The sequence below is a fragment of the Poecile atricapillus genome, chromosome 3, assembly GCF_030490865.1.
Source record: "Poecile atricapillus isolate bPoeAtr1 chromosome 3, bPoeAtr1.hap1, whole genome shotgun sequence".
Taxonomy (NCBI): domain Eukaryota; kingdom Metazoa; phylum Chordata; class Aves; order Passeriformes; family Paridae; genus Poecile; species Poecile atricapillus.
The window spans coordinates 34,839,406-34,864,421 of record NC_081251.1 but is presented as its reverse complement, the minus strand read 5'-3'; the positions used below and the strand labels follow the sequence as shown (position 1 = coordinate 34,864,421).

Below are 25,016 nucleotides of genomic sequence, written 5' to 3'. Positions count from 1 at the left end.
CAAAAACCACTTTCAGTTAGTTTCTAACCATTTCTCTTCTCTCACCGTTTCTGTGGTTAGAGTACTGAGATGCTGTTGTGGACAAACAGCTGTTTCATTCCATAGACAAAATGAAGAGTCTGACAATTACAGAAACAACTCCTTTAGAATAAACCTTGTAGAAACTTTTTTTCCTTCTTTGGAGTCACCTTGGCGTTTATCAGCTCTACTACCATCTGAAAACTTAGCCCAGTCTTCCTTAAGTTCATTCAGAGGAGAAAACAGCTCACAATAAAAAGATCTGATGTCAAAATTGGGTTTTTAAAGGAGGTTCATCTGTGCATGAGTTGGTTGGGGAGAAATGCTGGTATATTGAATCTATATTTAAAATATTTCTCTAGTCTTCTCCAGCCACAACTGTTACATCTCCTAGTTCTACTCCAGCAAAAACTATTGATACATCTCCTCCAGTTGATCTTTTTGCAACTTCATCTACAGCTGCTCCAGTCAGGTAAGCAAAAAAGTGTATTTGAGTTACTGAGCTTGTTGTAGGTACCAAAGTCATACTTGTAATAGGAGGCTTGCATGAAAGGCTTTGCTTATTTTACAAGTAGTGTATATCAGTTTTCAATGGGATACATTATTCTACAGTGATAGATCACAAATAAACTGTAACCAAAAAAACCACAAAAAACAAATAAACAAAAATAAACAAATAAACAAAACAAATAAACAAAAATAAACAAAAAACCACAAAAGTACTGTACAAAAACCTCTGATTGAATAGACTGGAGAAATGTGCAAGTCCAGAGTAATCTTTGCTGATCGTCAGAATTCTCTTTCTAAAATTGCTGAATTAATATTCCCTTTTCTTTCTTTTTAAATCGGTTAATGAAGCACAAAGACTTCTTCTAACTTCTAACTTCTGAAGGTTAAAATAAAAAACAAACATTTTATCTATGAGAAAATCTGAACCTTGCTTTCAAGTTAAAACCAGAACGAAGTGCTGTTGCTCATTGTAAAGAGCAGAAGTGATTGAACTCTAGAGATGTAAAAACTCTGAGCTTGAAGCTTAGAGACAGACTCTTGTCTGTAAGATGTCACTAATTTAAGTGTCAAGTGAAGAACTTCACTGAAAAAAGAGCTTCTGTTGTTTGTTATTAGAATGTTCTAGATGAATAAAATCTGGTTTCCTAAGTAAATACCTAATTTTCTAATTAAATACACAGAAGGTTTGCCAGTTCTCTTCTACCTAAAGCCAGTTCATTGCCTGGAAATGCAGGTTTCTTGCTTTCTGACATGGCATGATGAAATATGGTTTCAAGGTGGTGGTTTCAGTCACAATAGTTATTTTCTCTGTTTTTAGGGACTACGTGGAATTTTGCATTTTCTGTTTTGTGTGCTGTGGTGGGGTTTCTTTTGGTTTGGTTAGCTGGGTTTGGATTGGGGTTTTTTGGGGGGGGTTGGGGTTTTGTTTGTTTGTTTGTTTTTATTTTTTTGGGGTTTTTTGTTCAGTTATTTGGGATATTTTTTTAAGGATTTGAAGTCTTGTAGGTCTGTTGCACTGCCATTATCAGGAAATGGAAGTGAGTTAAGGTTCCCATCCTGGGTTGTAGCATATTTTTGGGATTCACTATACTAGAGGTGCTTATGGTCACTGCTCTAATCCTAAAGCCTGACAAAATGTCTCTATTTCATCCAAACTAAGGCTGATTCCTTAATCCAGTCATGATGTTTAAAAAAAAAATATATTAAAAGGGAAAAATTCCTCCAGTATTTAATGTCTTTCTTCCTTTTCTTGGCAGCTCTTCCAAACCATCCAGTGATCTTTTGGATCTTCAGCCAGATTTTGCTGGTACTGGGCAGGCAGCTCCAGCCCCTGCTCCTGTGGGCGCTGCTGCTGCTGCTGCTGCTGGAGGCACTTCCTGGGGAGGTAGAGAAACCTCACTATCAGCATCCCTTCTTGCAGTCTCCATCTCCTTGCCTGGCTGAACTGAAATCTGCCTCTTTCTCTGCTAGCACAGGATGTTCCCAGCTCACTCCCAGGCTCCTGCTGACCTGAAAGTCAGGCATCCCTCTGCAGCACAAGGCTACTTCTTCTTTCCAGGGATATGCATAATAGTATAAGCTGCTTATAAGGGCCTGACTGCAAAGCTGAGGGAGCCAGGCTTATGTGACTAAAAGTGAGCAGGAAGGGGATGCATGAAGGTGAGCAGGTAGGGTAGGCACTTCAAAACAGAAGAACCAGAACTGCTTATATGCTTATTGGCAAGGTGGGGGCAGAAACCAGCTCTTCTGTTCCTGCAAAGCCCACAGATCAATATGAGGAACAAAAATAGCTTTTAAAACAAAAATGCATGTAAAGCAAATGGTGGCAATTTAGTTCTGCTGCAAGTGTGATTACCTCTGACAAGCCTTAACATGTTTTAATAAAGTATCTCGCTTGTGTGCTTAGAATATTAATATGGAAATAGAAGTAGAAGGCTAACTGCTTTCAAACAGGAATAACTAACCAGCTCTCTGAAATCTGACCCTGTTGTTCCAGGCAGCAGTAGCAGCTGGTGATCTAGAGGACCACAGTAAATGTGGGCAGTGCTCACTCTTGTCCCGTTAAAACAAGGAATTAGGCCAGTAAATGTGATTTAATTTACACAGTTGTAAACCCATTGTGGTGTAATCTTCAGAGATCCTGTGTAGCAGCTTAATGAACTCATAAGCCCTCTCCCGGCAGGAATGCAACACTGAGTCATGCTGACTCTGCTCTCAGTGCTCATCCTGGCTACTGGTGGCTTCTGCAGTCCCTGTTTCTTAGTTGTAGGTCATTAAAGATGACACTGTATTTCAGCCACTTCATTATGAGAGGATAGCTAGGGCAGCGACGTAGACATTGTATTGCATATTCCAGTTTAATCTGTTGAATTAATTTATTTTTTTTCCTCGCAAATGTCAATTTTATTAACAGAAATATAATCTTACCCAGACAGCAAGACCAGAGTCATCTATTCTAGGGTGCTTGTGACTAATTATTCTGCAGTATTTTGATTGCATCCTATTTGTCTTACTTTGTCATTGCCAAGCACTGGAATACAAACTTTTGAGATGTGTGAAAGAGCTAACGTTTTTAAACAATTGCTCATTCCTGCAATAGTAGAAATACAAATAAGTAGCCAGTAATATTGTAAAGTATTGATTTGCATAGAAATTGAAAGCTGATTTGTTGTGGTTTTTTTCTTTTTGGACAAAATGCCATAGTTTGGAACTTAGGTTTTTTTATTCTTCCAAATTACTAAAAAATTTAAAATTGACTAGTAATGCACTCAGTGTTATTCCATGACAGAAAAGGATAGCTAACTATTTTCCAACAGCCAGAATTGTCACTACCCTCGTCAAGTATACCTCAGTCATATCTTTCAGAATACTTAGTGCACTGGAATCTTGGGGGGGGTTTTGGGGTTTTTTTTGTGGGTTTTTTTTGTTTTGTTTTTGTTTTTTTTAACTCTCTGAAAGATTGAAAATATTTCACCTGGAGAGTAGGGCAGTGCTGAAGTAGATCCCTGAATGTGAACTAGTAAACTCTCCATTCCTTGAGATTTTTCAAGACCTGACTAGTCTGAGCCATGGCTGACCTGATCTGGTGTTGGGAGCACTGTTTTTCTGAACAAAAGGCTGGACAAGATGACCTTCCTTCCAGCCAGGACTTTGGGGAGGCTGTGTAACCATGCCTCCCTGCTACTTGAGCTGCTTTTTCTTCTGGGCTTCAGCAGGTTAATGTGGTAACTCATGAGAAAATAGTACTAGGGGGAGGAAGCTGGAAGGAGTGCTGCAGTTCAGAATAGCCGGGAAAAATCTGAATATCAAATACTTCATGTTGCAGCATCAGTACATATCAACAATAAGCAATCCTACTTTTCTCAGTCTTGCTGGCAGTGTAGATTCTATGTATTTTGGAATATGCTGAATATTCAGTATAGTGGATTATATTTGGGGTTATTTAGAGTACACTGTATATTTTGTTGTATACCTACTGTATTTCTGAGTACACAATATGTCACCTGGCAAATGAACTATAACTTGTGAAAATTTACCCTTCTGTGCTATGAAGAGACCATCAAGATAGGGTAATATGGTGCCTGCAGGATACTGCAAGGAGAATAGATAGCCATTTAGCAAGTAGACTATAGTATTACAAAAAAATACAGTAGGTCAAAGTCTGCATCTTTGTGAGCTTTTTACTCTTGGCTTTAAAAGCAAACTGACTTGAATTTTTGCTCTGAACTCCCTTACAGTGCGCCTTAAAACATGGATTTGCTAACAGTATTGTTACTTTAATATTAATGTACAAAAAACCACTGTTTTTAATCATTCCCATATTAAGACTAAGTGTAGATTGCTGTGCTGAATAATTGTAATTTCACTGCATTGAGTTCTATAACATAACTGAATAACAAAAAGGCATTGAAGACTAAGGTCATGGAACTTAAAAGTTTGCCAACAGTTGCTTATTTCAAGTCTAGCTGTGAGACACAGTCACCTGGTGTGCGGTAATGGGATAGCAGAGTGCTGCATTTTTAATGTACTGTTCTGCTCTTTCAGAATGGTATTTTGACTTAGTTCAGCTTGTGCCATCAGTCTCAAGTAAGAGCTTGCCCAAGGAGCCAATTAAGAAAATTGAAAATTGTAAAAAACTAAATGTAGGGTTTTTCTGCCTTTTTTTACAACTGTTTTGCAAGTGTAAAATAAAGACAAATTTGTGAAGATAGGGCTGCGCCTGCTTAAGTCATTTTGCTTCCAAATGCTGACTCACACTAAAGCATCAGGACTCTGCTTGTTGTTCGGTGTGGATCAGATAAACCCATGACCCTGTTATGTGTACAAAGAATCTAGGAGCATCACTGAGATACTGGTTAATAAATAGGTAGTTGCTGAGTTCAGACTATCCTAACTACAGAATAAAAATTTAATAGGAAAAACTCATTAGTTTTTACATGTTTTTATATCTCATAGTTAATTTTTATGTAGACAAAACTTCTGTGTTTGAGCTCAATCTGACTGATCTTAGAGGCCATCAAATAGTAGGAAAGTCTGTCATTAAAGATGCTTCATTGGCTTCCAGAAACCGTTGACTGCGGAGCCAAACTTGGAGCAGAGCCAGTCTGCTTATGCTTAGGCTGTCAACATTTATACTCCTCATAGCAAGTGTTAACAGAGTTAGTTGTTCCTGCAGAGCATGTTTGCTCTAACATAAATGCAGAAAAAGCTTTTGAAGAGGAGCTGCTTTGCTGATTTATTTATTTATTTATTTTGCACTTAACAGTTGTCTCAAGTCCAAGAACCGCCACCTGGCTGTCTCTCAAACTATATTTGGGGACTAGGCATGCCATGTATCATATCCTGAAGTAGCACTATTTGCAAGCTGCTCACTGCTAAAGTACCCTTGCTTTAGTGCCTGTTCTGTGAAGGGTTCTAGGGATGGACTGATTCTGTTTTGAGGAGTTATTAAACAGAATGAGCTTTGTCATGTCAGAATAACTTACTGAATGTTAGAAAAGCAAGTGTAGAAATTATGTTCCAGACATAACCTAGACATGTGATTTAGTGAACATTTGGCTAATGGACATCTTCAATCTGGCAGTTCTACTAATTACTCTATTTTTTTATTCTGCTGTCATTTTAATGGACAATCACTAGATCTCTTGGGAGAGGGTGAGTAGTATTTTTGATTTCTCAGACCTGTGTATGTTAAGCCTCCTTACTAAAAGCTCCAGCTTTCTGGAGCTGAGCAACTGTGGTCTTTGCCTTTCCCCTTACCTTTCCTGTTTGATCTTCATTACATGGTTGCATATAGATAACCTGGCTGCACTTTCCGGTGTTACCTCTGAGCCACAGATTTCAGATCCATTTGCCCCAGAGCCTACTGCAGCTACTGCTCCAACTACTGATACTACAACTACTACGGCTGCTGCCGCCACAGCCACCACTGTCACTGCTGCCACTGCTGAAGTGGATCTCTTTGGAGGTTAGTCTGGTTGCTGTAGTGCTCTACACCAGTTCATGACGCAGTGGAAGCAGTATTGAGCTAGCTGTGTAACGAGGCCTCTGGTTTAACCAGCTGCACCAGAAGTGCCTGTGTGTTGGATGATAGATGGAACAGGAAATATAAACTGCCCAACTACTTCTGTTTGCTGTGCTTTTAGCTAATAGACTCCTCTGCGTATACATGGAAAAGTATATGGAAAACTGTAAACCTTAAGGCTGAGTTACCTTATGATTGGACAGCTAAGAACAGTAGTTGTCCAGTCCACATGGGGGTAAGCAGGAACTGTTTCCATATTATTCAATAACTATGCACTCTACCACAGTTTCTGAGAAGAGCAGCTGTGCTTTTGTAGTTGAAGAGGATGGATGTGACAGTGTCTGCCCCTTGTCACGCTTGTACTGTGTTGTGTTTCTTTTGGGTATTTCCTGCAAACAGAGTATGAAGACAGCTGAAATTACTGTATTTCAGCAATCTTGAATCTGGGCTTTATTTCAAAAATATTTGCAGTAAATTGAAGAGGTGATGAACTTGTACTGCATGCGAACTATGCAAATAATATGTAAAGGGAAAAAAAGGAAAAATATTCTTAGAGTTTAATTGTGCTCACTCAGTTTCTAATGTTATCTGCTATCCACGTGAGTAAGAATACATTTCTCACTGTATGTTGTCAGTTTCTTGGTACTTCGGTGGAGCAGGAGGCTTCCCAAGAGCATGCCAGAAATTACATTTCTTTTGAACAATGTACCAGCCCAGTAATGGAGAAGCCTTCTTGTTTACAAACTCTGTTTAAGATCACCTGATGACTGTGTTTTTTTAGTTTTCTCTTATCTCATGCATATTTCCAGCATGACAGGGGATGTCAGGAATAAGTAATGACTTATTTGTTACCAAGACTGAATTCCAGCATCTTCTCTATGGGGTGTGTTTATCTACCACTTCTACTGATTGGAGTGCCAGAGAGGTCTTATACATAAGCAGTTTGACTACAAAGGTGTTTCCTTAACACTGAAAGTTCCCAGTTAGAAGGTTTTTTTAATGTCTGAGTTCAACAGACAGCACCAAAGTATCCCCCAGTAAAGTGATGAAAAGCTGTAAGAAAGGAATAAAACTGCTACTTCCTGCTTACCCCTCCTTTTACAAAGATTGATAATAATCCAAGTGCCACAAGATCAGCCAGTTGAGAAGCATCTTCCAAATTGTTGAAGATGAAAAATCGTTGTCCAAAAAGGTTCTGGATGCCACTAGGAGCAAGAGAGAGTCTGATGTTGGTTGCTCTCAGGAGCCTGTTGCAGAAGCCAGGGCCTGTGCTCATTAACAACCCCGCAGATGCATAGAGTGTGAAACTTACGGTATGTAAGTACTGAGGTTGAGCCAGTCTTCTATACTGCACCTTGAAATTTCATGATTAATTAATTAACTTAGTAATTTAGTAATTAATTTAGTAATAGGTATAGGACTTTATGAAAAATGAAAGGATATCGAAATTGATAGAAAGCACTGTGAACTTGAAACAGGATTAGGAAAACATCTAACTATTCTTGTTCTTCCATTACTACAGTGACAAGATGCAATTTTTTTTCCTATCTTTTCCATTACTATGTGCCTGGAAAAACAGCTACTGCCAAGTCATGTGCCTGCTTCCAGACTTGTCAGGCAAAGGCCTGGATGTGTTTAGTTTCTAGAGATTTAACTGATCACTAGATAACTTAGTGACACATGTTAAAAAGTGGAGCTTCACCCTTGAATGTGGAAAGAATTTCACTCTTCTTCCGTGACTTGATCTCTTCCTTTAAAGAGAATGTATTTTGTCACACAAATGTGATAAATCTCCAGTGGATTATATAGTAGATGCATACAGTTTGGGCCTTTTTTCCTGGAACACTTCAGAATGAAGCAAGGTTCTATTATTTATGATAGCAGAAAACCTCTAGTTCTCAATAAGAAAAATCTCAAAACACACCCAGCAGTAAAGATACTTTTGCAGTGCCTTCAAGACACTTTGGACAGACCCTTTTAAGATCCATGAGTCTATACTGAACTTCCATCTCTCTGCTCATGGTTTGAGTTTTTTGGTTTCTTTGTGTTTTTTTCTCCTGAAGGCTGTGCTGTAAGTATATTCTAGCATCATATACTAACATTCCTTGTTGCCTTAAGACTGTTTCCAGTGCAAGAAGAGATTGTTTTTGTGCAGACACTGCTGCTCTTTAGTTTTTGTGGTGCTAGACATGCTTACACTTAATCCTATTAAGTAGGTATTTCACCTTTGAGGTCTGCTGGAGATACGGTCTTCAAGGTCACATTAACATGCAGTTTGCCTATGCTATGTTGTTTCACACAATTTCTTGTGGTCAGTTATGGTGGGAGAAGGTACAGGAGCAGTGATCTCAGGAGAAAGAATGTAAAGCTTCTTCAGGGAGTGTCTGTGTAGGAAAGAGGCTGAAAGCTGCAGGAAAAGGTAGCCAAGTTGAAGGAAGAAGCAGTAGAGGAGGCTCTGGAATAACTGTTGACTACACTTTATGGCTGATACTTCAGCTGATGGGAGCCTGCCTGCTGCCTAAGACTGGGCTTTGAGAGATAAGCTCTGAATTATGTGTTCATTGCTGATATGGTATTGGAAAGCAGATGAGAAATGCAGAATTGATCCAGCATAGCTTTTTTAAAGAACTCAGTCTGATTAATAGGCAAGCTTTCAGATACCTGGGCCAACATGAAGAGCTCCTAATTGTGTTTCAAAGATAAACAAGAGGAGGCTGTTTTCAAAGTACAGCTGGAATCATTCCTATGAAAGAGAAATGCAAAGGTAGAATAAAGGCAAAATAACTTGATATGTCACTCAGAAACAGAATTTGGGCACAGTATTTTTGGACGTGTGTAATGTGCTCTTGAGTTACATTTTGTTGTGGGATTACTCAGTAGTCAGTAAGTAACAAGTCATGGCAGACACTGTGCAAATGTCAGTTATTAGGCATTAAGATAACTTGAATTGTAAGTGGGCAGAACTATGGCCTTCCTGTAAAGAAACTACAGGCAAAGTGATGCAGACTTGGCAGTTCAGGGTTGATGAATGTCCCTTATGCTGGTACAGGCTGGTACAGCAAACTACCACTTCATTGATAAATACCAAACAAACAACAAACACTTTGCATAATTATTATTTCCTAGCTTTGGGCATAGTGAAATATTTCATTATAATTCAGGTCAGGTTTTCTATGTCAAAAAGTAATGAAGGGTGACTGAAGAGGGAAAAATCTCTGGAAACAGTTTCTTGTGTACACTTCAGTTCTGTGATCTTTCCTCTACTTGTGACTTCCGCAGGATTGTTTCACATATTTCATAATGCATTAATGATTGTAAGTCAGTTGTATCATCTGTGTGAGTAAGTTTGTCATGTATTGATGCCATGGCATCAAATAAAACCCAAATTTATGAGATTAAAGAGATCACTCTGCAGGAACACTTATTTTGCTTCAGACAAGATGTATTGAAGCACTTCAGTGTTTAACAACTTTGAAAATCCCTTGTTTGCACATTATTACAGTAAGAACTAGATTTATGAATTCAAGTGTAATGCAGTACATAATACATACCAGGTATATATTTCATGCAGTGTGAACTTGCAAAGGTTTCAGCAACATCTCTAAGTTTCCAGGGTATCAAGAAAATCAAGTGAGGACCATATGTTACTTGATTCTAGAAGTCAAAAGCTAAATTCACATTTTAAACAGGAGATGCAAAAATAAAAAGAATTCAGTAGCTACTTTAAAGGGAGAAAATCTCTTACACTGCTGAATGTGCAAATATAGCTTTACCAATATGGAGGAACAAAAAAGAAAATAAACTGTCCTTTTTTAATAATAAAATATGCAGATTTAATTGTATCCATTTTTGCATGTTATGCTAGATTTTAGCAGAGGGCAACTGTGCAGGAGCAGCAGAGACTTTTGAAAATAACTTATTTAGCACTAACTTAAGTAATACCCAATGGCAAACCCTTGGTTTAAGCTGAGAGTTATAGGGTCACCTGTTCACCTGTTGGTTTGTCTTTATGTTCATATAGGTTTCTTGAATTAATCAGAGTAACTAATATTAGGAGTTCTTACTATGACATTTTTCATTTAGATTCCTGTATGAACTTAGGTGTTTATTCCACTTGCCATTTAACCCAAGTCTGATGCTAAAAGAAATTACAGTGCTTGGCAAGAAGCTTACTCAGAAGTGTCAGTGAAAAATACTTGTAGGTAGGGTTGACCGATGTCTGTGCTGTTGGTCTTCAAGCTTGTGTGGGCACAAATATGTTTTTTTGAAAGAGCCCAGGGTGCCCCTCCATCTGAAAGCTGTCCCTGTAGTGCCAAACTGAGCACACATGATGTTACACAAAACATCTTCTCAAGCAGGATGATGCAAAACTCTTCAGTTCAGTTCCGTGCTGAATTCCTTCCAGACAGTGCACTCCAGTGTCTGGTACACATACAACACTGGGATGTTTGACTCATTCTGATGTTTTTACTTGGACAACTGCCATCCAGTTTTGTTGTTGAACAACCCTGTTACTTGAAAAATAGAATTATATTTGAAATGGCTTATTAGCAGGTCTTTTTTGCTACTAACTCATTTTAATTCTATTGTACGAGATTAGTGGGCTTTCTTCTCTTCTGTTGAAGTTTTGATGCATGTTCGTTAGAGCTTTTTAGATTACCTGGCACGAATTTGTTTTTAAAATGGTTGTTTTCATTTTAAAATTGACATTCAAGTTAAAGCATGTCAAGCTTTTTCCTGTGCTAATTTGACAGTGCAATTGCAGTATTCCCCAACAGATTTTTTTAAACTTGCTAATTTTTGTAGCATTAGAAAAATGTCCTTTACAAGCATCTTGAAGTATTTAGTCCTCATTGTGCAGTCATTTTTTTTTGTGAAGAAAGTGCTTGCCTATGAGGATAGTCCAAATGGCACTGTCCATTAGGACTACTTCATAGAATTAAGAGCGCAAATGCTGGTTTAAGCCTAGAAATAACGCTGTTCATAGCTTGAAATTTAAGCATGCCACTTAGGAACTGGCAAACAAAAAGAAAAAAAACAGACAAAGAGCAAGTGGCAAACAAAAAAAAAATACTCAAAAAAACCTCATGAGCAAGTCATTCCAAAAACCCGAACTAGTTGCTTTCCCTAACTTGGCTGGTTGGCCTAGAAGTGATCCTAAAAGGACAGACAGGTTATGGCTCACCAACCATCACTTAAAATGAACAATCTTGATCTGTTTGAAGCAAGCTGAGTAAATATAACCTATGCATCAGGTTATGGCTTCAGAAAGATCCAGTTGGAATACTGTTAAGAAACAAGTAAGTTCAATTTTTCAGATGTTGCATGACTGACTTGGCTCAAAGACTAGAAATGGTAGATGCAGATATCTACCAGAGTAATTGGATTGTTATTCATAGCAGCGCAAAGCACTGTGCAAGTAAACTCACAGTTGCAGATTGATCACATGTAATACAGGCTTTGAGCATGCAAGTTGTTAATATCTGCTCTTAAGTTAATTTTCTTAATTACTTGATTTTGGGTAGTACATGAGCATGCTGCTCTGAACCCTTATACAATGAGAATAATGCCTTCTTTTACATTCACTGTGCTTATTGTGGGCAACCCTAGAAGCTCCATCTGCAAACCCTGTCTAGAACCTGCTTGTGTGGGGTTGGGGGAGAGACAAAGCGTTTTGCGCTGCATGAGTTGTCTTGCTGTTGGAGTAATTACATTCATGTTGTATAAGGGGATCTACCTATGCAATTTAACTTGGTTCTTTTACTATATTTTTCTTCTCTTTATTCCTTTTTTTTTTTTTTTAATTTCTGTTCCTAAACTGCACCCAAGATGCCTTTGCAGCTTCTCCTGGGGAAGCCCCTGCAGCAGCTGAAGGGGCAGCAGCACCAGCTACCCCAACCCCTGTAGCAGCAGCTCTTGATGCATGTTCAGGAAATGGTGGGTTTTATGTCATTAGATAGTCTCTTGTTTTGCTGGTTTTTGTTTGGGTTTTTTTGTTGTTTAAACTACATGGCAGTGTGTTTTTCTGAAAATTTCGTAGTGTTTGGAATTGGTAAAAACAAACCTTAAACTGAAGAGCATGCTTAATGAAACTGCCTGTTTCCGAGTCCCAGTGACTTTGTGTTTTTTTTGGTAGTGCTAATGAACAGTTCTATCAGTGCTGAGTTGTAAGAAGTAGCCTGGATAGTCCTTTGTCATATTTGGTTTCTTGGCCTCGTCAAAGAGCCTTTGAAAGTTCTGCCCTCTAGTAACTAGACTGCTCAGCCTTTCAGACAGCCTTTGTTGTAGAAAAACTTAAGTAACATGTCTGGATAAGTAAGCTAGATGTTAGAGCGACCTCCTCTGTGTGCGTGCGTGTATTTGCAGTATGTGCATTGCCTATAGTTGCTTTGTTCTTGACTTCCTCCCTCACTGATCCTAAGTATGCATACACATATATTTCCCCTCTCCTTTTTACAAGACCCCTTTGCCCCATCCGAAGGTAGTGCAGAGGCTGCTCCTGAGCTGGACCTCTTTGCTATGAAGCCAACAGAGACTGCTGTTCCTGTAGTTACCCCTACAACTAGTGCAGCCACTCCAGTTCCTGCAACAACTCCTTCTCCAGCTGCTGCTGTTGCTGCTGCTGCTACTGCTACTACAGCTACTGCCACTACCACCACTACTGCCACCACTTCTGCTACCGCCACCACCTCCGCTCCTCCTGCTCTAGATATATTTGGTGGTAATTTTGTTTTTAACTCTTTGATTCTGGTGGATTGATCTGTCAGGAGTACCAAATGAACAATTCATTGTTGCATGCGTGTTGTGTGCTAGGCTTTCAGACCAGAGAGCCTATTAATTTCAAATATGATGTGCAAAATTGGAAACTTCTGTTTTCAGTCCTGCCTTTCAAAAATGAGTTAAAGATGTGTTGTGTTCTTGGCCTTAGATTTATTTGAGTCTGCTCCTGATGCACCTGCAGCACCTAAACCAGATGCTACTCCTAGCATAGATCTCTTTGGTACAGGTAAAGAGAGAATTCTTCCAATACTCTGCTGCTTTGAGGCTGTGCAATGGTGTAAACTGATTTGAGTGATACTTACTTCTCGTTTTTTATTTCTGGAAGATACATTTTCATCTCCACAACCTGGAGCTTCTCCTGTGCCTGAGAGTTCTCTCACTGGTGATCTTTTATCTGGTGAGTGCTTGTTTTCACAGGCCATTCCACAGACTTCCTGGGTTTGATTTTTTTTTTTTTTTCCAAAAGTTAAAAAAAGTTAACTAATTTAAAGATTACTTAAAACTTACTTAAAAACTGCCAGTTTACATCTTTAAACTGAAACATCAAGAAATACTAAGTTTTGGGTTTGCTGCTTTGGTCACAAGATGTGCACTTGCTGAAGATGCAAATCATGAGGTGTCTGACGCTGAAGTTCAGTAAGTAAGTGATGTGGCTATTGAGAGAGGAAATCCTCCTCTAGGCATAAGAAAATGCTTAATAAGCAATGCTTTCTTTAAAGTACTGTGGTTTTCAGTTGCTGTGTGAGAAATGTAACACTTTCTGTTTGCAGTTCTGGAGACTATTACCCGAATTTACCAAACCTGTGGTTCTATCTGTTGGAGCCCATGTGGCTCTAAAATATTTAGCTATCATTTTTGCCTTGCTGATACTAAATATTATTTATCCTATGCTTACTGCAGTGGATGCATTTGCAGCCCCCTCTCCTCTACCCACTGCCTCTCCAGCAAAGGTGGATTCTTCAGGTGTGATTGACCTATTTGGTGGTGGGTATTTTTTATTTCCTCACCACTTCAGAGTTGAATCACTTCATTTCAATTACCTTTGCGCTTTGCTAAAGCTGCGGGTTTCCCCCCTCACAACTTTTTTGTGTGGCCTAAAGAGCTGAGTCTGGCATGTCTGGTTCTTAAAACTGCACCATGACGAACTGCAAATAAGCTGTCAGTCGTTCTGTTGTCCTGACACTTGCCATTCTGTCCCCAGTCAGTGCATGTGTGGCTCTCCCTCAGATGTCCAGTGAAATTCTGCTCTGTCCTTTTTCTTCTTTGCCAATCTCCATGGTCATGCTGTTTTCTCTGTTTTCTCTCAGTTCCGTTTCTCAAAGCAGCTGAAGTTTTGAGGGTGACTTGTCTCAAACTGGGTATATCTGAATCACAGGATTTGACAAGGTGGAAATTAGGATGCACAACCAACCATAAGCGTGTTGAAGAACAGAAATGGTGCTTAGAAGCAATGAATTTCAGGCATTAGTGAGATATTCCTCTAAAATTATTTCATGTGAGCCACTGGCTTCTGGCTGGAATTACCCAGTCTTTCAGCTAAAGCATTCATCTCCAAACCTCTGTTGTCTTGAATGCTGTGATTTGTATCTGAGAAGAGGCCCAAATAAAAGAGATTTTTTCAAGTGGTGGTTTGTTGTACATCCTTTTTTCCACCTGAACTTTGCATCCATGGTACTGCTCTGCAATGAGGATGGCCAAGCAGTTTCATTTTCTTCTTCTGATGTATGAAGTGGTTATTTAGTCATCTTTTGTTTATGATAAGAGATGAATTGATGTATTTAATATTGAACTTCTCACTTTTTCTTGATGCTTTCTGGAATTCCCTTTAGATGCTTTTGGAAGTAGTGCTTCTGAACCCCAGCCCACAACCCAGGCTGCTTCTAGTTCCTCAGCTTCTGCAGACCTACTTGCTGGTAATAAAGAACTTCTAAAAACTCGTTACTTTAGAGCAATACTCAGAAATGGTGTCTGAAATATTTTATGTTCCTTGGGTGTAGATAGTGAAATAAAATACTTAGTCACAAGATTTCTTAGTACTTTAGATGTTTTAATTAAAGCTAGAGTGACTTGTAATGGAGGCAATATACTGAAGTACAAGCTATCTTCCTAGATGGTCTTCTTTCCATATTCTTTGTGTTCCTACCTCCCACAAAGCCTTATTTTTCTGTACTGTTCACTGAGTATGAGTGTCTGCATAAAGTTTCTTTGGCTGTCTGTAACAGTACTAAAGTTAAGCAATATTTCAGGCTATGCTTCTTGTTCCTTACTGCTAATTAAACTTCGAGTTAATTCAGTTTGGTTGCTTTAATTGGGGCAGATTGAACACTTAAATGTTAGCTTGAATGACTGACTTGATAGCAGTCTTGCATTTAGCCAAGAAGAGTGGGACAATAAAAGTACGCTTTTCTGAGTGCAAGGGCAGAGAAGTGGTGGAGACCCTCTACTTTTACTGGGTGAGATGAGGTCTCTGCTTGTGCTGAATGTGGCATCACTGTCATACATGTCAAAGGTTGAATAAGTATTATTTTAGTCTGCACTCTAGGGATAAGCAGCTTCAGCTGAATTCTGTGTGTACAGATTTCTTGCTATACATGTATTGTAGTGATTGTGCTAAACAGCTGTGACTCATCCCCATCCCAGTTTGAAGTTTGTAGAGAGCAAAATCCCAACACATGCACTTCTGGTTTGTAGAAGAGTTGTCTTAAATTGTCTCATGTTTCTGAAAGAGGAATTTGTGTCATGGTTTAAGTTAATGCTAACCCAGCCAAAACCAGCACAGTTTGTAGAATTGGTGGGTAGTTATCTCTACATTTTTAAATACCTGCTTAGAGTGTGGACATTGTCTAGTTGTGCAACAGGAAGGAAGAAGTTGATAATAATAATATATAATAAGATAATAATAATATATAATAAAGATAACAATAAGATATACATCTATTTTCAATCAGCAAGCCAGATTCTTAAATTGGGACATAATGTGTAAATGCATTCTAAAGCTTTAGGACAGACTGCTTCAGATTTTAAGGTAGAAGATTACCTTTTTTTTTCATATTGCTTCAGTAGGTCTTTGTATTAGTTTATGGATGGCTTAAGGCCATAGATCAGGTTTTAACTAATAGATTCTGGAACATGACAGTCTTTTGCAGTGACATGTTATCAGAAGACTGGGTGCAATGAGGTTGTTGGACTAGAAGCTAATTCTGCTTATGCAAACATTGCAATATAAAATATTTTATGTTGTTATCCATAACTAAGTGTAAATGCAAGTAGGAACTGTGCTCCAGATGGCTTTAAACTTCAGCAATGTGCTCGCTGAATGTGATGAGTTGCATTAAATCAAAATCTAAATTATAAAAGGGATGTTTTAAGTCTAAATACTCAAGTAGACCTGAAGCAATTGGGGTGAGTAGATGATTTTTTTAAAATTTATTTTATTTGTTCTTTGAATATACATTCCAAAGGGCTCTAAGTAGATGATTTTTTTTTTTTTTGGCAGACGGAGGGAGTCTATAAACATTGCAGCATATTGCTAAGCATTTGTTCACTCTAGATAATGGCAGATGTATAGCCTGCAGTGTATTTCAGTTTTAAATTTAAGAGTGTCTGGAGTTCATATGGTGGCTGAAGGCTTGTCCTTCATGGTTTATGAGTGTTTGGTGGTACTAAGTGTTTATATGCATAACATTATGAGTATACTTACTACTCATAATTGTCTTAAGTGTTCTGCTGTCAAATAAGTTCCTGCTCTTGGCTTGCTTAGGAAATTTGGAAGAAATGTTTTCCTACTCCAAGCCTTTCAGCAGACAAAACTAGAACTATGCTGATAAATACAACAGTCTTAGCCATTTTCCCTTCTAGATCTTTCTATCCAATTAAACTGTGTGCTTATGTGTCCTGGTATGTACTTTAATAGCATCTTATTTGACTGTGTAAAAGCAACCTCAAAATCAAGCAGTTGAGGGTATCCAGACAACACATCTAACTCAGTTGCTGCTGTTTCTGCAGACTTTCTTAGGATCTTGTGAAATCTCTAGACAACTAGGAGCTTGGTTTGTTAAAGAATTTTTATGGCTTCTCTGCCTGGTATTCCTCTTAAATTGTGCAAGGCTAAAAGCTATGGAATTAAGGTCAGTCATTAAACAAATTTTCACCAGAAGCTGGGGAGCTGTCCCTTCTGTAGCTGGAAAAACAGACACTTTATGGGGCTTTGCAAAAGGTTACAGAACTTTCTAAACAGAATCTTATTAATAGGTGTTGGATCACACCCTTCTGCCAGGCTCCTTGTTCTCACTCAGGAAGTGGAAAGACAGGCTCTTTAGATGGCTCCTGTACTTTAGGGATTGCTGCAGTGAACCACCTTTGTCATCCCTGGATCTGTCAACCTGCTTGAGGTCTGATTCTGTGGAGATTAGTACTTCTGTGCAGGTGGTTGAATGCATGGAGCTTTGCCTTGGGCAGCTGATGATCTAGCATCAGTCATGTTTTAGCAGGTATCTGCTGCAGACCACCTCCTCAAGAAGAGGCAAGTGCAGGAAGCCTTTTTTAGGCAGCTGGAGAAAGCATCACTATCACAAGCTCTGGCATTAGGGCAACTGGAACCACCATAGTGTGTGCTGGAAGGGAAATAGGGAATGCAGCTGGGCATGGGTAGTCTGGAATGTATTGGAGAATCTCTTGATGTGGATCAAGGCATACCAGAGTGAGTTCCATGGAGAGCCACAGAGATGGCAACTTGTGCATATGGCATGTGCAGAGAGGCTGAAGTGGGCTCATTCAGCCTTGAGAGGGTCAAAGGGAATCCTTAGAGATGTCTAAACTCACAGGAGTATGCAGAGAAGACTAGCCAGGTTCTTTATGGAGGTGCACAAAGATAGTAAAAAACAGCAGTGCATGTGGGAAACTCATTAAATACTGTAATGGTCTGATATGACAACAGGCCACCCAGAGAGCCAGTAAAATCTCCTCTTGGAGGTGCCAAGGCAAATCTCTGGGCAACTTGATTTTATTAGACTGACTTTAAACAAGGTGTGGGGCTGGCTGACCCCCAGAGATCCCTTCCAACCTACATTATTCCATGACAAGCTCATGTCAAGAACAGACCGTGGAGAGATGAGGGCAGATCTCTGATGCCAGTGAATTTTTCCATATTCAGGGTTAGCAACTGTGAGCATGAGACTTGCTGTGGGCTAGGATTTGGGTTATAAGGGCTTCTTGGTTCCATTTTACTCAAGTAAACCTAATAAACACAGGCAAGCTCACCTAGGCTGCTGAAATGTTCTTTATTTTAAAATGCTCTAGTAAGAATTGTCTTTATCATTCTACCCTCTACAGACTGAGGTTTTGGTAAACACAGGGCAGACTCTAATGTCCTCACCTCTCTTATGTGTTTTTTTTAAAGGCTTTGGAGGTTCTTTTATTGCTCCCTCTCCATCACCATCCCCAGTCACTCCAGCTCAAACTGGATTACTACAGCCTAATTTTGATGCAGCTTTTGGGACAACGGCTCCAGCAACTGGCAGTTCATTTGATGCATCAGGTGAGCCACAGGGTTACATCCTGTGAATTTTCTAATTTTCACATGGGTATTGTGTGGTAGATGAATTAATGACACCATATTAAGGCTCTGACTACAAGCAATATCAGTGACCTCCTTTTTCTTTCTTACTGGAAGAACTCAGAGTGGTGATAAGGCTGGTGTGTGCCCAAGAACTTTCTGTATCCATTTTTGGGTATTTGTACCCACTGGTATTCTGTAACCATTTTTTTGGCATTTTTGACCATGCCAGTAAAAACCAAACTAGTGTATACATCATCCTTGCATGTGCTTGATAGCATGAATCAGGAATTGCACAAGGAAAGCACTACTCTGTAAATCAAGTATACAGGCAAGTCATCTTGCCACTGCTGCTGATGGTGCTCTGGAGCCTGCATGGCACCTGAGGGTACACACAACAGAAACTGGCCTAGAGTTTTTTGCCTGACTATAAGCTTAAACTTTTATCACTGCTATCATTTTGTTTGCATCTCTTCCATTCTATATTTTTCATGCTGGGTCCTTGCTACAAACTTAAAATTGGTGAGTTCTACAACCGTACAAGAAAAAAAGATGGAAGTAGTACTGCTGCTTGGTTATTTGGTTGCTTGCCAGTGCACATGCTATCCCTCCCTGTTGACTTAACATTAGCATGTACCTGAAATACAGATCAGAAGATAGAACTCAGGCATGAGATGTACCAAGCAGTTTGACTTCATGGGATCTAAAAAAATGAACTTCTGAGTTAGATGACTGGACTAAGCAGAATAGCACTATCTGTGTGGATGGTTCTGGTTCCTTCTGATCTCCTAAGATGTTAGTAGGTTTTCCCAATTCCCCGCTGCTTGCAAGTGAATAGAGACTGCCAATCCTGTTGCTGTGAGATGTCAAGGTATAAGACTGCCTTTGCCCCAGTAACTCTGACTGGTGTTTGCAGCAAGATGTTCATTTTAAAAACCTTTAAATGAATATCTCCTGACAAATGTGTGTGTATCTGACATCTCTGTAAGGATGGTTGTAAGAAAAACAGTGTCATGTGAAAGTGGTGCTGTATCTATGTAGATTCAACTCTCCAAGTAAATCCCTTTTAGGCATGTCTTCTCATACTAGTTTTCATTGGTAAAGCTTTTTGAGATTTACTGTACATTCAGTGTCTAGTAAAATGACATGCATGCCCTTGTTGGCATTACTTTTAATGTCAAATGGTGTTTCGGTAAGACTTGTGATGTGGTCGTCTGTGCTGTATTTGTTGAGCAACAGCAGAGTAGCAGGCAGTGCATTTTTGATCACAGCTGCTGTTCTAACTCACTTTCCTTTCACTTCCAGTGTTTGATGGCTTAGGTGATCTTCTTATGCCAACTATGGTTCCTTCTGGTCAACCTGTAGCACCTACAGCCACAGCAACAGTCCCTGCTGCAGCAGCAAGCAAAGGCCTTGGAAGTGATCTTGATTCGTCTCTTGCAAACTTAGTAGGCAGTAAGTGACAAATTTTGGTTTTAAGTGGTGTGGCATGCCTGTTGCTTTTCCATGGAGCCAAATAGGTGTCTGTTTTAGCTTGCTTCAGTATCCTCCTGTTCTGCTGTGGAAACTGGGGAAGCTATCAGGAGGAATAAGGCTTGGTTCAGATAGCTGATTCACTTAGTCTGGGTTTGTCCTTCTTGGAGCTCAGGATCTGAGTCAAATAATGTCATTTGTCTGGTAGGTATGATTTGTAATGTGTGACTGTCTCAGGTACGTTCCAGAGGCACATCAGACTCTAAATGGATGTGCCCCTCTGTAATAGATGGAAAGGTGAAAATTGTCCAAAGTGTCTGAAGGCAGTTTAAGCAGCAAAGCTGGTGGACAAAAATAGCTGACTGCGTGTTTAATGAGAGAAAGAGTTGCAGTGAGGTGATGCGTGCACTCAAGAACAGAGCTTTTCTTAGGCAGAGAACTTACCAAACATGTTCTTGAAATGCAAAACTAAAGTAAGTACTTTCCTGTAGTAGGGAAAGGCCTTTGTAATTAGAGATGAGTAGCTGCAACCCCTTCAAAAAATCTAACAGAAGCCCACCTAGGCTAAGGTGTAATCCTGCTGAAGCTGTATTTTGGAGAGCTGTATAAAAGGAATACTCCCTCAGTATATGTAAACACACCACAACAAATACATATGATGCAGACATGGCTGTTAGATGTGGGGGAAAATACTGTGCTTAGAAGTTAGCAAGACTCTTAATCCCTTCAAACATCTTCTGCAAGTTATCTGCTATATCCAAGTTTGGAGGAGAAAATCAAACAGCAGTTTATGACTTGCAGGACATATTTTGGTCCTGTGAGAGGTGAATCTTCAAAATTTAACTTAAGACTTCTTCCAAAGGGTAATTAAGGAAACTATTTGGAGTTTCCGTGTACGGCAGAGCAGATAAAACAGTGTGAAACTTACAGGAAATACATTTATGTGTATGTGGAATACAGCTTTTTGTTTCCATATGTGTAATGAGGAACAGAAACTACTGTTGTCATTCATGGTAAATAGTTTGGTGCTCTTAAATAACTTAACATTTTGTAGACCTAAATATAGCTACTTTGGTTTGCTTATGAAGCAAAAATTACTTTCTCAAGTGCAAAACATCTGCAATGTTTTTAGATGTTTGTTCTAAAGGATATATAGATGTAGCCAGTCCTCTGCTGTCTAAATGAAGACAGCCAAAACTTCTTTGCTTTTGATAAGCCCAGGTGCAATGAAATGTAAGCTGTTACTTTGACATGCTTCAATTTACTAAACATGTGGCTTCTTTTTTATTTCCTTTTTTTTGTTTACAATTTTCAGATCTTGGAATTTCTGGTACTACTTCTAAAAAGTAAGTTCAATTGTGCTCAAAGATAGAAGGAAGTTTTCTCCTCTGCTGTATAGCACTACATCTATTTCAGTGTTTATTAAGAGATAATGAATTGGTTCTATACCCCAGTCTCCCAGTCCAGAAAAATCCTGAAGCAAGTGTTCTCTTCGGTAGAGGCTCCCTGAATAATTAAGGTTCAGTGTTCCTGATACAGTTTATGAACTTGCTGTCTTTAATCTGAGTGTTAGAAATATTCTTTTTCCCTGCAAATTACTGTCTTCCTGTTGGATAGCTGATTTCCAAACAGTTTATAATGAACAAATAGTCCAGATAATATTTATTTGTGCAGCTCCCCGCAGTAATCTATGCTAATATGTAATAGTTTCGTTATATTTTTACAGATGCTGGATGTACTTATTGTGTAGGCATTGAAATACTTCCAAAATAGAAAAGAGATTCATTCCATGCAGTGATAAGCTTCTTTTTGCAAAAAGAAATACTTATAGCATTGGATTTATTTTTGCATCTTCCTAACCTAATTTCTTGCTCCTGCCCTGAGTCTTCCTCTGTATGCACGACTTCAAAATGTTTTGTGCCTCTGTGGAGACGATAGGAGGGATATGTACAAACACATCATGAGGTTTAGCCCCAAAATGTAGCTTCCTTCAATCTACTTTGTTCAAATGGTGTATTTTATTCTGGGTAGAGCAGCCACTAACAAAACCTGGTTTTGCAGCAGCCCTTTTATTCTATGAATGATTTGTTTCTCTTGTATCTATCAACTTTTTGCAGAACTGAATGCTTTCCTTCTTCAGCTGTCTGAGCAAGATTTCCAGCACTGAAATGGCCTTTCAGAGACATCTAGCAGGCAGCTCTCCTGCCTGGCCCCAGTAGAATAGGCAGTAGCAGTCCCTCTTCCTACTTTGCAAGGGTATATGCAATATCTTACCTTCAGTCAATACTAAGTAAAACTTCTCTTTAATTCTCACCACAAAGGCCATAATCATGTAACTGACTTCAGCTTAGAGTGTTCTGGTGTCTACTGCTAACAACCCTTGAAACTGAGTGTCACTAAAAGTGTATCTTTCTGTTAATAATTGCATACACCATAAGCTAATGTAGCTGCACATCTAATGCTAACGTATGCTGCAACTGGTTTTCATTTCCACTGTGGAAGTATGCAAATAATAGCCTGCCTCTCTCCCTCTCTGTTAGGGGAGACCTTCAGTGGAATGCTGGAGAGAAAAAGTTAACAGGAGGAGCGAACTGGCAGCCAAAAGTAGCACCTGCAACATGGTCAACTGGTGGTGTCCCAGGTGGTCCATTGGTAGGTGGTTAATCCATAGATAACACTGGTATTGGACTTCCAATATTTGATGAGACTGTGCAAGCATACCTCTAGGGTCTGCTCCACTTTACTGAGGCTAAAGAGTTTGCTTCTGTGTAAATGATAGGAGTATTTCAAGTCACATTTTTAAGAACAGATTTACAGCTGGTATAAGTAAACCATTGAGTAGTAAATGAAAAATATACTAGCATATGTGTCAAGAAATTGCTCTACTGTACATTTAATACCTGTGGGCATTTCTAAGTGTGTGATTAGCCACACAGGTCTGCCCAGGATCAGGCCCAGGTCATGTGCCCAAAATAAAACAGTATTGATCCAAAGCTGATGAACTGTAAGGACGGAAAATAAATAGGTTTTCCTCAAGATTTACTGAATGAAGTAGATCAAAAGACTACACAGTATTCACACTGATCAGGTAACTGATGTTAGATCAGGAGTGGGTAGCTTATTTAGCAGGGTAAAACAGTTGGAAAAGTTAAGTTTACCCTGTAAATAGTATCAGACAGCATTTATTTTGAGAGAAGAGGGTCGAGTTTAGCTAAAAATCTAAACTTGGCACATGAGCAGCTTGATCAGGAGTAATCTACAAAAAGTAATCTGAAGAGGGGTTATACATCTCATGGAATGTATCACAAGGCTCCAAACAGCCTCCATTTGAACAAGGTTGGGTTAGCAAAGGAGAGAAAGAATTCTGAAGGGGTTCTGTGGCCAGTTCAGTTCCATGCAGCCGCAGCCAGGTGTTAACATGACTCTCAGAATGTTCCGTAACATTATGGAAGATACACTAATTCTCTGTACTTCAGTAATGTGTTAGTTGTAACATCAAATTTTTTTCTTGATAGAAAGGCTGGGCAATACTGTACAGTGTAAGTGAATTTTTTTTTTTTTTTTTCATCTCTTACTGCACTTACTAAACATGAAGATACTAACAGCACCTCATCTGCACTACAGTTACTGCTGCTGGCTTAAAACTAGCTAGAAGCTTCTAACGTTGCTCCTCTTGGACTGTCTGTCCAACAGACAATTCTCAGCCAGTGGGTTGAGTATGGCAGTAGTGATTAACCATTTCTGTGCTGTAACCTTGAAAATTATCTCTTTGCTGCTTTACTTGGATGTGAACTACCTGATGACTTGTCCTGCCTGAAACTTCAAGCTTCTGCAGCATCAGTCTGATTTTTTACTGATTTTACCATCTGATAAGGAACTAGTTTTTCTGGGAATCTGGGTACTTTTCATAGCATTTCATGAAACATGTGTTGTGTATATTTCTTAAAACTCATGCCCTTAGCTACTTTTTGAAATCAAAGAAACCCAGGTCTACAGGCAAAATAAATATGAAGACAAAAATGAAGCTTTTCTTCATGTCAATGTTGAACCACTTAAGTTTTGGTCATTTCTTCCTTTTCTTCTGATCTTTCAATTCCAGGATTAAAATCAGCAGAATCATATCAAAGCCCATTCCCTCCAATGACCTACTGCTTAGAGGCAAAAGAAGGTTCAGTTTGTATGGCCATTTTCTTGGCATCTGCATAGCTGGATGTTGAGCTACAATATGTTCTTGTAAAAGCAGATCACTGCATCCTGGTATCATTAACCTGTGTGGTTTAATTTCTTGCTTTTCATACCTGAGTGTTCAGATCTTGGTTTTAGTTTGGGGGACTGTGTTAGCACAGTACAGTTTTAAACTAAAATGCTCCCCAGAAATCTTTCAGACTGAAACAGAGTTCATAAATTCTTAGCCAGAAAATGCAGTGGTTTTTGATTAACGAATCTGGGACAGGTTATCTTAACTTGTCTCCAGCTTCTTAAGAAACTGGCATATTTTAGTCTGGAAGCAAAGATCAACCAAGGGCACTCAAATGCCTTAGCATTCACAGAAGTGTCCAGAAACACACTCTACTTTGAACTGTGAGTGTGCTAGCTGCTCTCCAAGTGTTGTGGGATGTTACTGACTCTGGGTGGGTGGTAAGGATGTGGAGGCACAGGCACGACCATACAGCTCCTGTAACAGCTTGAGAAATTGCGCCTGTATGCTTAGGCCATACAAGAGCAGTAATGAAATCCTCCTGCCATTTTTACATCCCTCCCTTGAATGCTTTCTGCCTCTCTTCAGAGTTGTTAATAATTTGGATTGCATATATATCTGCGAAAAAGAAAGGTTTAGATGCCTTCAAGTCTATAAGGAGACTGTGCATGGGAAGTTACAGAGAAGGGAGCCAAAAGGGATGATGTGTAGGCTGCGCTAGATAAGTGAGGTGGGATGGCCTTGTTTAAATATGCTCTTGTGCTGTATATCCAGTCAGACTATAAAACTAACAGTTCTGTCTTCCTGAATTCTAGTGGAATATAAACTTTTTCTTTGCCTTTTATTATTTGAATGAAAATCATAACAAGTCAAGCATATGAATGAAAACCATAGCAAAATAAACTAAACTGTCCCTAGTATGTAATGGTTCTGATTGTGGTTTAATTGTGTGAACTTAG

General features: G+C 39.1%; 1 protein-coding gene across 5 annotated transcripts in view; it reads left to right on the top strand.

The window, feature by feature from the left end:
* The window catches only part of SNAP91 (synaptosome associated protein 91), a 62,541-nt gene that overhangs the window by 33,880 nt on the left and 3,645 nt on the right, over positions 1-25,016 (top strand). Inside the window, exons 12-26 of one of the 5 annotated variants that reach the window (XM_058836376.1) lie at positions 381-490; positions 1,785-1,912; positions 5,668-5,682; positions 5,825-5,995; positions 11,882-11,989; positions 12,513-12,773; positions 12,981-13,058; positions 13,158-13,229; positions 13,733-13,816; positions 14,662-14,745; positions 18,231-18,368; positions 19,692-19,841; positions 21,175-21,205; positions 22,400-22,511; positions 23,375-23,398. In XM_058836376.1, the coding sequence (XP_058692359.1) occupies positions 381-490; positions 1,785-1,912; positions 5,668-5,682; positions 5,825-5,995; positions 11,882-11,989; positions 12,513-12,773; positions 12,981-13,058; positions 13,158-13,229; positions 13,733-13,816; positions 14,662-14,745; positions 18,231-18,368; positions 19,692-19,841; positions 21,175-21,205; positions 22,400-22,511; positions 23,375-23,398 (1,566 nt within the window). The remainder of the gene's footprint in view (positions 1-380; positions 491-1,784; positions 1,913-5,667; positions 5,683-5,824; positions 5,996-11,881; positions 11,990-12,512; positions 12,774-12,980; positions 13,059-13,157; positions 13,230-13,732; positions 13,817-14,661; positions 14,746-18,230; positions 18,369-19,691; positions 19,842-21,174; positions 21,206-22,399; positions 22,512-23,374; positions 23,399-25,016) is intronic. The other 4 variants (XM_058836372.1, XM_058836373.1, XM_058836374.1 and 1 more) reach the window with 4 other exon arrangements.